General features: G+C 34.2%; 1 protein-coding gene across 4 annotated transcripts in view; it reads left to right on the top strand.

The window, feature by feature from the left end:
- ATF7IP (activating transcription factor 7 interacting protein) overlaps positions 1-13,911 on the top strand; it is a 124,788-nt gene that overhangs the window by 73,923 nt on the left and 36,954 nt on the right. For all 4 annotated transcript variants that reach the window (XM_025930107.2, XM_086714019.1, XM_086714018.1 and 1 more), the window contains exon 6: positions 8,302-8,367. In XM_025930107.2, coding sequence (XP_025785892.2) covers positions 8,302-8,367 — 66 coding nt within the window. The remainder of the gene's footprint in view (positions 1-8,301; positions 8,368-13,911) is intronic.

Raw genomic sequence — 13,911 nt, 5'->3', positions numbered from 1 at the left:
CTCAAGCCCAGCTATTATTCTTATGGTCGTTGTGTTAAAATTTTGGTTCTGTCATATTACTTATATCTATTTCGATTAGCTCCTTGGTTGTGACCTCTTCCTGTTCTTTCTTTTGGGACGCATTCCCCCATTTTGGCATCTTACCTTGGTCTCTGTCTTTTATGTGGTAAGAAAGCCTGTGCTTTGTCCTATTTCCCCTAGAGCTGGCACTTTGCAGCAATTTATGATCATTAGACCTGGTGCATGTGGGGTGATTTGTGCTGGTCTTCTGCGGGAGGAGCCAGTATTGCTCTGGCTCTTAATCACACTTGCCCTAGTGAAAAAAGGCACCTGTACAGTGTAGGGGTGTGGGGCGTAATGTAAATGGCTCAAGCCCTTGTCATGTGTACTGTGCCACTTGCTGAAGTCTCTCCATGCTGATGGGAGGGGTGAAAAATGGCATCAGACCACTCTGTTCCCTGGAGAGGGGAGTGTATGCTGGCCAGTGTTCAGCATGCCCTTACAGAAGAGTAAACAGTTTACCCCCTTGTGCCCTCAGCTTCCATCTGATCCATGCCTTCAACCTGTGTCTGAGCCACTGGCAGCGCAGTGCTCCTTTGTTTTATTTATCTCAGGTGCCTGACTGGGTTTCTAAATTCCAAATTTTAGGGACCCTGCACATGCCCGGACCTGCACTGATCCTCTGGGGAGGTTTTCAGTTCACTGTGGCTCACACATTTGTTCCAGAAGGATAGTTGCATGACTGTGTAGGGGCTTGGATTTTATAAATGGTAAAGCATAGTAAAAAGCCTGCATCCAGGTTAGCTGCCCTCAGAAGGTGTCTCTGCTCGTATGCCAATGAACCAAAGAGCCCAACAGCACCCGCCAGCTCTTTTGTCCCCTTAGAGGCAGTGATGCTCTCAAATGCCATGCAAGGAAGGGGAGCTGTCTTTTCTAGCATGACACAGGATCCTTAGAGCTCGCTGTCCAAACTGAAGCCTCTGCCCTCTTTCTCCATAGGAGCATCACTAAGCCTACCAGGCTCGACTCTGGTGATGGCATGAACTAAACTTCAGACTTCCAGCTTCACTGCTTGTAAAAAACTTGAGATAATCAGCTCTGACTCATTTTCCCTGTCAGTAGTTTTGGGGAAGTGTTTTTCTTTTGTAATCCCCTGCATGCTACTTTATCTCTCTCTCTCCCTCTCCCCCTCTCTCCTTCTCTCCCTCTCTCTCCCTCTCTCTTCCTCTCTCCCTCTCTCTCCTCTCTCTCCTCTCTCTCCTCTCTCTCTTCTCTCTCTTCTCTCTCTTCCTCTACTCCTGACCTTCTCTCTTTCTCTTTTTCCTCTCTCTGTGATCAGGGCTCTGTCTGCTCTGTAGCACTTGCGATTCTTTTCTCCCCCAAATCACATCTCCACCCCTCCTACCTTCCATGATGTGGCGTCTATTCTCCCACTAGTTTTGCAATTTGTTCTCTCAATCCTCAGGTTGTTTTCCTGGGTGTTCAGTATCATTTGAAAATTATCTAGCTGTGTTTGAGGGACAAGGCAAGATCCTCCTACTACTCTGCCATCTTAACTCCTTTCCTCTGTATCTTTTCTTAACACAGTTTCTGTATCTTTGATATTCTGTTTGGAGAGACATTGTTTTCCTGGCTTTCATGTGTTTTCTTAAAGTTCTTTGTTCCATGTTTCTTTTAGCTCTTTGAACAGATTTTAAACCATTTATTTAAAGTCTTTGTCTAATAAGTCCAATAACCTGAATTATCTTTCCGTTAATTATTTTCTTTCTGTGAATGGCCCATACTTTCTTTTTCTGTTGTTTCTTTGAATGCCTCCTAATTTTTCGTTCTTGTTGAGAACTGAATTTTTAAACATTATAGTGTGGCAGTTCTGGGAATCAGATTTTTTCCCCACTACCCAGAGTTTGTGGATGCTGCTTGTTGTGGTTTGTTGTTTATTGGTTTGATGACTCTTATAAACTATTTTTTGAAAGTATATATTCTTTGTTGTGTGTGGCTACTGAAGACTGTGTTTCATGATCTTAGTGGTCAGGTGATGTTTGGACAGTTACCTTAAATGCTTAGAGAATAAAAAAGGAAAAAAGGAAGAAGGGGAAAAAAAATACCTTCCCTATCTTTGTACATTGCCTTTGTGTTGGGGCACTTCTTCAATGCTTAACCAGGCCATTTATAACTTGCTTTATCCTTCACTTACTGTTTGCATAAGTGAAAGCTTAGGGTCTTTTCAGCCCATTTCTGAGCATGCTTTTTTTTCCTGGGCATTTGCATGGTCTTCTCAATTCCCCCATATGAGCATGAGCTTTTAAAGTCCCATTTTTGCTGTGTTTCACCTTTCCTAACTTTTTCCTTCCTAGGATTTTCTATTTAAGGCTTGTCTATATTGGTGTCCTTTGCCCCAGGCTGCTATGCCAATAACTGTGCCTTTAAATCTTTTTGGGAAAAGCTGTCTGGGATGGTGCCCCAGCCTTGGGTATTACTCAGAGTTGAGGGAAACAGAGGCCAGCCTTTGTGCTGGTCCTTAAGGGAGTTGCCAGTTCCAGCAGGGTCCATACCCTTTCTGTGGCACTATCAGACGTTCAGGCTGTCATCTTCATAGCTGCTGCAGATCTGGGTATGGGGAATGGTGAATGGAAAATTTAAAAGACCACAGTGCTCTCTTGCTGCAAAGCAACAGCTTTATTCTTCCCTAAGTCTTCCCCTGGCTGTTTTTGAGTAGTTTTTGAGTAGTTTGAGTGGATTCCAGAGTTGTGCAAAAGTTGATTCTAACAATGTTTGTCAGCTCATTAGTTGAGTTTGGGAAGGAACTGTACCCTGAAGTTCCCTACTCTGCTATTTTCGGTGATGTCACTCTGTTCCAATATTTTTATTATTATTACTTGCTAGTATTTAAAACTTATATATCACTTACTTCAGCAAATAATTATGTATTTTGCTGAATTATTTATTTTTTTATATACAGCTGACCATAAGCTTTTTGAAAATCCTACCATGTATATGTATATTCTATATTTCATTCCATAGCAATTGGTGAGTGCATCTTTCTCATTTGCATATGTATATATCCATTTATTACATCTGACTCACTTTGGGAAAATCTTACTGAGTTTTATAAAATTCACAGTTAAGGTGTGCCTGGGTGGCTCAGTTGGTTGAACATCCAAATTCAACTCTGGTCATGATCTCAGGGCTCCTGAGTTCTAGCCCTGCATCAGGCTCTCTGTTGTCAGGATGGAGCTCTCTTCAGATCCTCTGTAGCCCCCCTCTGCCCCTCCCCTGCCTCCCCCGCTTGTGTGCACATGCTCTCATTCTCTTTCTCTCAAAAAATGAATATTTAAAAAGATAAATAAAGGTTAAAACACATTTGAAAACATAATCTGATTGAGTTTAGATATTTTGCTATAAGGAATAAATATAATTACTGATTTTTATATTAGTGCTCTGTTGTTTTAATGCAGCAGTTATTAAAAAATAGACTTTTGAGGGATTCATGATCCTTTTGCTATAGTGTAAAAATTTGTTATACATTGGAAAATTTGGTGAAAGCATAGAATTAAGTCATGTAGACTTTACTTCTAGAGAAAAGTTCAAGAAGTTCTCTTTTCTGCTAAAGATTTTAAGGTATAAATTTCTTTGTAGATACAGGAAAGTAGATTTTTATTGATTTTTGTATCAGTCGTCATTCTAATGTATTTTTAAAGTGGGCTAGATGGGGATTATTTAAAATTATTTTTATGACTTTATACTTGTTTGCTGTGTGATACAACTTTTGTCCACATCTTTTTATTAATGCCTGTTTTAAAATGATTACCTCCTTTTCTGTGTACTACACATATTTTATAAGAGCTGAAAATAAATTTCAGCACTAAAATATCTGGAGAATTAGTTATATAATAATTTTCTATATTACTTTAGGGACTGGTTGCTTTCTGAATTGTGGAAAAGTTTTGTGTATTTTCACTTTTTCAGAGATGTCAAATTGTGTAGTATAAATCTCAACAGTTATTTCCATGAATTTAATTATTTTTTAAGTAAAAGGATGTATGATTTTTAGATTTATATAACTTTGATGCATTGTCAAGATTAGAACTATAGTAACTTCTAAGAAAGTCTTAAAATGCAGATATTTGTCATTTGCTGTGGGTTCAATAGCAACTGTGTAATAAAAATAGAAATAGCAAATATTTAGCTTTTCTACCCCTCCCAGATCATAACTCTTCCCAAAACATATTTCCAGAGAATTGCTAAAAGGCAGTAAAAATGGAAATTCTCCACTCTTTAGATCAGAACTGTACTTAAAGCACTGAATATCAAAACCTATAAGTTAAAGCCACAGTAGTATTCAAAGGGACATTTATAACTTTAAACACATTACTACTAAACAGGAAATTGAAGAATATTATATGTTCCTGTCCAATGCTAGGAAAAAACAATAATTAAAACTAAACCCCAAGAAGGAAGAATGAGTTAATAAATTAATAAAATAGCAAAAAGCCTAACCCATTTTGAATATTGAGCAATGAAGATAAAAGCTTATTCTTGGAGACAACTTAAAAGCAGGTTAATTTTTGATCTATAAATGATGAGTGTAAATAAACTACATAAGGATTAAAAAACGAGACAAATACACAGAGGACATTAAGAGAACGTTAGTATACCCAACTTAAAAAAAGTTTTTTTTAATGTTTATTTTTGAGAGAGAGGGAGACACAGAATCCGAAGTAGGCTCCAGGCTCTCAGCTGTCAGCACAGCACAGCACAGCACCTGGGGCTCAAACCCATGAACTGTGAGATCATGACCTGAGCCAAAGTTGGTTGCTTAACCGACTGAGCCACCCAGGCGCCCCTACACAACTTTATACCTATGCAGTCCATTTTATTTAGGAAGAAAGTAGAAAGCCTAAAATTATAAGGAACTCTGTTAAAATTACAACCAGTATCATATTTAATAGTGGATTGTGGAAATACTTCCACTGAAGTTGGGATGCCTATTATCTGTACTACTAAATAGAGTTTTGGTGGCAGTCTGAGCAATAAAATAATGACAGGAAAAATAAATTAAAAGTAATGATTGGGAACTCGATAGAATTAACTTGGCAAACTATTGAAAAAGTAGGAAATTTAGAAATTACTTGGTTGAAGAAAAACAGTCCAATAGTTTTTCTATAGGAAAACAATCAATAACGAGTAAATAGGAGAAAAAGATTTCATATATGGTAGATATTTAAAAATAAATAAGTGCTTAAGAATAAACCAAAAAAGAACTTTAAGACCATTATGAAGTGAAAGGATAGAAAAAGAAAACCTGTGAGTTTCTACCATGTTCCTAGACATGAAGACTTGATTCCTTTCAAATTACTGATTGTATAGATTCAGAATACTCAAAATTTCAGGTGGATTTTTTTTATAGAAATGGAAAAGCCATCAACACTCCTTGGAATATAATATTCCGTTGGTTATTATTTATAAAATGCCATTTTAAGTAGTTTTAACTAAAAATAGCTTTTTCACTTTTTCTTTTGGCTCCCCTTCCCACCCCTGCAACAAGTAAATTTGTGGTTGCCTAATCCAAGAGATGGTTTTGAATAATGGGTATATGTGTCCGTTTATTCACCAGCCTTTTTGGGTGCTAATAATTTGTCAAGTCAGACTTGATGCATGATTAAGTCTTTTCTCAATTATTTCCTAAGAGTTTCCTTGGTGCATAAGCAAGGAGCTCCCTAGTTTGCCTCGTTTGCAAAACAAGGGTCAATATGTCTGAATCTCACCAATTTATGTTACTTATATTTAAACCTACCCTTATGCCATTATACAAGAAATGATAGATAAACCTAAGGAAGAGACCAAGAGCAAAATGAAACAAAACTAGTAAAGACATAGTAATAGAATATGACTTTCCTGGACTAAAAAAATGACTTGTTTATATAGTTTTTTGAAAATCTCACACAGTACTTGCCAAGATAGAGTCCTAATCTTGGACACATTATGGCAGATATTTTGAAGTATAGTTCAAAAAAATTGTACAGTTTCCTAAATGAAAATAACAACAAAAAGGCTGGTCTTTGATTTCTTTTTTATAACATTAAATTGGAGGCAGTCAGTCAGTGTCCAGATTTTGATTTTATTTCTCTAATAGTTTATTTTTTTAAGTGATAAAATTCTTTTTATTTTTATTTGTTTTTATTTTTTTAATGTTTATTTATTTTGAGAGGATGGGGTGGGGGAGCGGCAGAGAGAGAGAGAGAGAGAGACAGAGAGAGAGAGACAGAGAATCCCAAGCAGGCTCTGCACTGTCAGTATGGAGCCTGACATGGGGCTCAGTCTCATAAACCATGCGATCATGACCTGAACTGAAATCAAGAGTTGGGTGCTTAACCAACTGAGCCACTCAGGTGCCCTGATAAAATTCTTTTTAAAAAGTAATTAAGTACTGTATATGATGTGAAAGTGAAGTCCTTATCTTTACACTCTCCCTCACTGCCTGCCAATGCTAGCCTCTAGAAGTAATTACTTTTAACTTTGGTATTTATTCCTTCTAGACATTACCTCATATATATATCAAAATGACATTTTAGTATAAGTAAAAATAGTATAATAATACCATACAGACTATGCAGTTTACAGAATATCTACCAGATAGAGGCAAGAATGAAAGACATTCTTGCATAAATTGGGACAGAAAACACTTTCCCATATATATTTCTTGAACAAGTTGCTTGAAATATTTTAGCCACAGAAAGGTAAATATATTTATATATATAATATATATTTATATATATTTATGTATTTATATATATTTTATATATTTATATATATATTTATGTATTTATATATATTTTATATATTTATATATATATTTATATATAATATATATATTATATATTTACATATATATAATATAATATATATAATATATATTATTATACATTAATATATATATAAATATTAAAATATATTCATTATAAGAATATAAAATTATGCTGTACGTCTTTGGGTGTTAAAAACATGCATAAATAAATACTCAAGTCATGAGGAAATCTTCGTCTTCAGAGTCCTATGTGATTGATTGCCTAGGACTTAAAAGGACTTGTCAAAGGACTTAAAACTTTATAACATTTGCAGTCTCCTTCAGAAGTGACTCTGAAAGAAACTTTAAAAGTAAATAATACCATTTTCTTTTTATGATACGTTTATATTGGATAAAAGAAATTTTCTGGAGGAATTCTTCCCTAGGCAGGTCTCATGAACACACTCAAGTTTATTTTAAATTTCTTGAAAATATATTTAACATAAGATGGCAGCAGCAGTTAACAGCAACAAAAACAGTTGAGTATCACATCTATGCCTTAGTAAAAGACTTAAATACAAAATATTCATGTGGTGTTGAGGTATTTTTCTGTTTTTTCTTTTCTGTTTGTTTTCTTAAATTTTCTGTGAATATGTATTTGGGCAAAATATGTGATCAGGCATTTTATAGAAGCAGTGCAAGTGATTAATAAAATAATTATATTGAAATGTTAGTAGTAAGATAACGTTTTTGTTAGGTTATTTTAAATTAACACTATTAAGTGTTTCACAGAATAATATATGAGTAGTCATATATACTGCTGTTGAAAGTATAAATTAGCAAAGCTGTTCTGAAAAAGAAATTTAGATATTTGATAATTATTAGATAATTTAGTTATCAATTATCATTTAGATAAGAATAATTATTTAGATAAGAGCTATTCTGTCTCAGAAGGTACACCTGTGTGAGTACTACCCAAGGAAATAATCTGAAAGAACAAAATTATTAATTGCATTGTTATTTGACTATAGCAGTACATTGAGAAACATGAAACATTTCCACTGGGAAGTAGAGTGTATAAATAATGATTCAATATATTATGTGTATATCCACAAGCAGTATTGGCATTGGATATTTTATGACTTATAGTTGTATTAGTATACAATTCTCAGAAAATTGTGTGGTTACAACATATTAAAACATAACAGCAAAAAAAATCCCCACAATTATACATATTTAGAAATGTACTGGTTTGTGAGTTCTAGGAGGAAAAAAAACTAATGTTCTAAAATCAAGAGTGTTTACCTCTAGGTATCAAGTTCAAAGGTCATTTTAGTGTTCATTATGATTTTCTGTATTTTCCAATTAATGTATTTTATAATCAGCTTGCCTTATTTTCTTTGCTGTTGGTTATCTTCTGACAATCCTTTTATTTCTGGGTTTCTTGTTATGTATGCATGAGTTCCTTTCTGATACCATATGTTACTTGATTTTTGTTTCACATTTGGTTTTTTTAGGCCAAGATAGCGAGGTTAACCAAACGCTTTGGAGCAGCCAAAGAAGATCTTAAGAAAAGACAAGAAGTAAGAATTTCTATTCTTGTATAATTAATATTGAGCTCTAAGTGGTACTTGGATAATCATGAGCTGGGAAGAAATTCTTCCTTTATTACAGGTCTGAAATTTGCTTTCCTACTTTGTACTTCCTATATGTTTTTTCAGAAGCTGCAATTCTGAAGCTAATATTAACCCTTTTCTAATCCTCAATTACTGTTTTCATATATCAACACTTATATTAATCTATTTTATAGTATTCCTGAAGTTATGTTTTGTTTCATTTTTAAAATTTTGTTTTTGGGATTTATCTTCTCATGTTTCTTTCTTTTTACATTCTTGCCAGGGTCCTATTTTTGTCTCTTATTTCCTCCAAGGTGCGTTAGTGTACCATTGCCTGGAGTGGCCCCTTCTCATCTTTGCTTACCTCAGGTGGTTAAGTGCAAAGATCATAGCATAACATAAAACTCCAGTGTATAGTCTACCTTTTGCTTTTTGTTGTTTCCTTAGTTATTCTGTAATACATATATATATATATTTTTTTAATTTTTTTTAATGTTTGTTTATTTTTGAGAGAGAGAAAGAGAGAGACAGAGCATGAGTGGGGGAGGGGCAGAGAGAGAAGGAGACACAGAATCCGAAGCAGGCTCCAGGCTCTGAGCTGTCAGCACAGAGCCCAATGCGGGGCTCGAACCCACAAACTGTGAGATCATAACCTGAGCCGAAGTTGGATGCTTAACCGACCGAGCCACACAGGCGCCCCTGTAATACATATATTTTTAAAGAATATTTATTTATTTATTTATTTTGAGAGAGGAAGAGAGAGCACGGGTAAGGGAGGGACACAGAGAGAGGGAGAGAGGGAATCTTAAGCAGGCACCATGCTGTGAACTCTGAGCCTGACACGGGGCCCAGTCTCATGGACCCGTGAGATCATGACTTGAGCCGAAATCAAGAGTCAGATGCTTAACTGACTGAGCCACCCAGGCACTCCTGTAATACAAATTTTTAATATCGTACTTGTATATTGCATTATAGTTTTCAGTTTAATATCTTTATTTTCCTCTTGACTTTTTCTATTATGGTACATTACATTTCTTTGTCATGAAAGCAACATTGTCTGGCACTTACCAATTGCCAATAACGGTTATTTCAATAGTAATTATTACTGTAGGATTTTCCTGTTTTCATTCATTTCATATCTTCTTTACTTGACTTTAAATAAAACCATTTTGAAATAATTATAGATTAATAAGAAGTTGTAGCAATACTACATAGACTCCTGTGAACTTTTCACATAGCTTCCCATAGTGGTGAAATCTTGAATAACTGTTGTGCAATATCAAAACCAAGATATTGGTACAATTCTGTTAAGTAGTCTGTAGACCTTAATCATTTCTGCAAAATGTAGACCAGTTTTTTCATGAATTCATTGTGTGTGTGTGTGTGTGTGTGTGTGCATGTACACATTGATCCCACGTACAGATTTATGTAACCTCTACCACAGTCAAGATCTAGAACTGTTCCATCACCATGAAGGGACTCCCTCATCCTGCCATTTTATAGTTTCAACCTATCTCATTTCCCATACCTACCCACTCCTGTTCCCTGGCAACCACAGATCGGTTGTTCATCTCTGTATTCCTTTTACCTAACTTTTTAAGCTCTGGTTGCTCTTTTTCCTTGAGCAACTGATAGTTTTTATCTTTGTTCTACACAGACTAATCCCACCAAACCCTCCATTGGCCGTACCCAAAGATTTTTTTTTATTATAGCTTCTTTAATTATTATAATTAATTCTTAGATTCTGAACTCCATTTGTCTCAGCTTTTGTTTTTTTTACATAATATAAAAATTGAACTATTTGTCTTCTTATTTTAGAAAATTTATGTAAACCTTTTTTTTAGCCTTTAAAACAATTTTTTTTAATGTTTATTTTTGAGAAAGAGAGAGAGAGCACGAGCAGGGGAGGGACAGAGAGAGAGGGAGACACAGAATCTGAAGCAGACTCCAGGATCTGAGCTGTTGGCACAGAGCCCGACACGGGGCTGAAACTCATTAACTGTGAAATTGTGACCTGAGCTGAAGTCAGACACTTAACTGACTGAGGCACCCCTTTTTTACCCTTTTTTATTTGCTATTCTTGAACCAAACAGAGGGCTTTGTAATTTTTCCTTTGTTTTTTATACAATGTGAATTTCCACTTTTTCCCTTTTATGTCTGAACTACGCAGCATACTGCGCACTATATACTTTTCCAGTGTTTGTGTATGTCGAGTTTGTCTTCAAAACTACTTTCTAGTTCTTTTTGTTTAATTTATTCAAAGGCTGTAGGCAGTCACAAACTTTAAGGAATAAAAATGAAAATATTACAGTGCCTGAGAGGTTTGTTATGGAGAGTTAAAAGTATAATGGAAATGACAAACACTGTATAATTCCTAAATATTGGAAAAGGTTAATTTGAACAATTAGGGTATGTGGTACTTGAAGAAAAATATTGAGGTGGTCTTCAAACTTTCAAATTTTGTTCCTTCCTCAATTAGCTTTTGGGTAAGGCCAGTTTTTTATGCCAAAACTGGGACATCTTTCTACCTATTCTTGTTGATATTTTCTTGTAACAGCGATTTCTAGAAATCTCAAGAATTTGTTCTTTCATGTCCTAATTCCCTTTAACTATGGTATCCACTATAATTTTACATCTGTGTCATGCTAGATTTTGAAAACAGGAGAGATACAGAATGAAAGTTTAGAACTTAGTTCTCGCCCTTATTAAAATAAATAAACAATAATACTTTAAGTGCTTTTCTTCTATTTAGATTTGCTCCTTGGTCCTCTGATATTAACCAGTTAAAAACAAACCCCACCATGCAGGTTTGTCTTAAAACATTTTCCGTTTTAGGTTTTAAAAGCAGAAAACCCTCATAGGCAGTTTACTATTAAGTCCACATTTATTGCCTTACAATTGCTATCTCTAATTTATATCCTTTCTAGTTCTTACTATAAAAGAAATGTAAAGATATTTCTCATTCTTTATCTATGAAAATCAATGATGTAATTGATTCAGTAAAATTTTAGATTAAATCTAAATTCTGCGTTTGAATTTTTTATTTAAAAATGTTTTGTTTTTTTTTTAATTGTGCTACAAACACGTAACATAAAATATATCATTTTTAACTTCATAGTTAAGTAGTTTTAACTATATTAATAACATCATTGTGTAATAGATCTTTAGACATTTGTCTTCTTGCAAAACTGGAACTCTGAACCATAGAACAAGTACTCTAGTTTCCCCTCCCTTCAGCACTTGGATACTTTTTGTTTCCATGATTTGACTACTCTAAATACCTCTTAAGTGAAATTATATATAGTATTTGTTTTTTTGGCTCATCTGTATTGTAGCATGTGACAAGATTTCCTTTTTAAAGGTTGAATAATATTCTATTGTATGTATATAGTATACACCACATTTTCTTTATCCATTCATTTATTGATGGATATTTGGGCTGATTTCATCTCCTGGCTCTTTTGTGAATAATGCTACAATGAACATTGGTATGCAGATACCTCTTTGAGATCCTGGTTTCAAGTCTTTTGGATATCTACTGGAAAGTGAAATAGTAATTTGATTTTAGTTTTTTGAGGAGCCTCAAAATAAAAGAGACTTTTTATTAAAAAACTTTTTAATAAAAGAGACCACCCTATTTTTCATTCTTACCAGCAGGGAACAAGGTTCTAATTTCTCTACATTCTTGTCAACACTTGTTATTTTCTGTTTTGTGATAATGGCCCTCTAATGGATGGGAGGTGGCATTTCATTGTGGTTTTGATTTGCATTTCTCTAATAATTACTGATGTTGAGCATCTTTTCATATGCTTGCAGTCCATTTTGCATGTCTGTAGAGAATTGTGCAGGTCCTTTGCCTGTTTTTTAATTAGCTTGCTTGTTTTTTAATTAAGTAGTAGGACTTCTTTATGTATTCTGGTTATTAACCTCTTCCATCAGATATATTATTTGCAATTATTTTCTCCTGTTCTGCAAGTTTCATTTTTGCTCTGTTGATTGTTTCCTTTGATGTGCATAAGTTTTCAAGTTTGATGTAACCTCCTTTGTTTTGCTTTATTTTGTTGCCTGTGCTTTTGATGTTATATCCAAGAAATCATAACAAAATATGATGTCATAAAACTTTCTCCCTGTGTTTTCTTCTAGAAATGTTTAGTTTTGGTCTTCCATTTAGGTCTTTGATTTATTTTGAATTAATTTTTATATGTGGTGTAATGGTTCTGTTTCATTCTTTTGCATTTGAATATTGAGTTTTCATACCATTTATTGAAAGACTGTCTTTTCTCCATTGTGTAGCCTTGGCATCCTTGTTGAAAATCCCTTGACCTTATACATAAGAGTTTATTTCTAGGATGTCTGTTCTAGTCTATTGGACCATGTGCCTGTCTTTATGCCAGTACCACACTGTTTTGATTACTATAGCATTGTAACATGTTTTGAAATCAAGAGGTATGGAGGCTCCAACTTTGTTCTTCTGTTCTAGGATTGTTTTGGCAATTCAGGGTCCCTTGAGATTTCATATAGATTTTAGTATGCTTTTTTCTATATCTGCAAAAAATGACATTGGATTTTAATAGACATTGCATGGAAACTTTTGATCACTTTGGGTAGTATGGACATTTTAGCAATATTAAGTGTTCCAGTCCATGAACATGGGATGTCTCCATTTGTGTCTTTTATTTTAATCAACACTGTTTTGTAGTTTTCATATTAAAGGTCTTTTGCCTTTTTGGTTAAATTTACTTCTACATATTTTATTCTCTTTGATGATATTGTAATGGGGTTGTTTTCTTAATTTCTTTCTCAGACTGTTGGTTTTTAGTATATAGAAATATGATTGATTTTGACTTTTTTTTTTTTTATCCTGCTGCATTGCTGAATTCATTTATTAGTTCAAACTTTTTTGTGTGTACCTTTTAGGGTTTTCTGATTATAAGATCATATCATCTGCAAACAGAGACATCCTCACTTCTTCCTTTCTACTATTGCTGCCTTTTATTTCCTTTTCTTGCATAAGTGCTTTGGTGAGATTTTTCCAGTACCATGCTGAAGTTGATGAGAGTGGGCAACCTTACCTTATTCTTGATCTTAGAGGAGTTGTTGTTGAGTATGATGTTAGCTATGGGCTTTTGACATATAGTATTTTTAGGTTGAGGTAGTTTACTGCCATTCCTAACTTGTTGTGGGTTTTTTTTGTGTTTGTTTTTTTATCATGAAAGAGTGTTGAATTTTGTGAAATGATTTTTCTATAGTAATTGAGAAGATCATGTAGTTTTTTTCTCCTTCATTTTGTTAATGTGGTTTTGATTGATTGATTTATACATTGATTGATTTTCCTGTATCAAGCTATCTTTGCATTCCAGGGATAAATCTCACCTGGTCATGTTATATAATTCTTTTAATGTGCTGGTGAATTTGGTTTGCTAAAATTTTGTTGAAGATATTTGCATCTATGTTCATCAGTGATATTAGGCTATAGTTTTCTTTTAGCGTAGGATCTTTGGCTTTAGTATC

The sequence above is a fragment of the Puma concolor genome, chromosome B4 (assembly GCF_028749965.1).
Source record: "Puma concolor isolate L17-30 chromosome B4, mPumCon1.1.hap2, whole genome shotgun sequence".
NCBI classification, from domain to species: Eukaryota; Metazoa; Chordata; class Mammalia; order Carnivora; family Felidae; genus Puma; species Puma concolor.
This window is presented reverse-complemented; position numbering and strand designations above follow the sequence as displayed.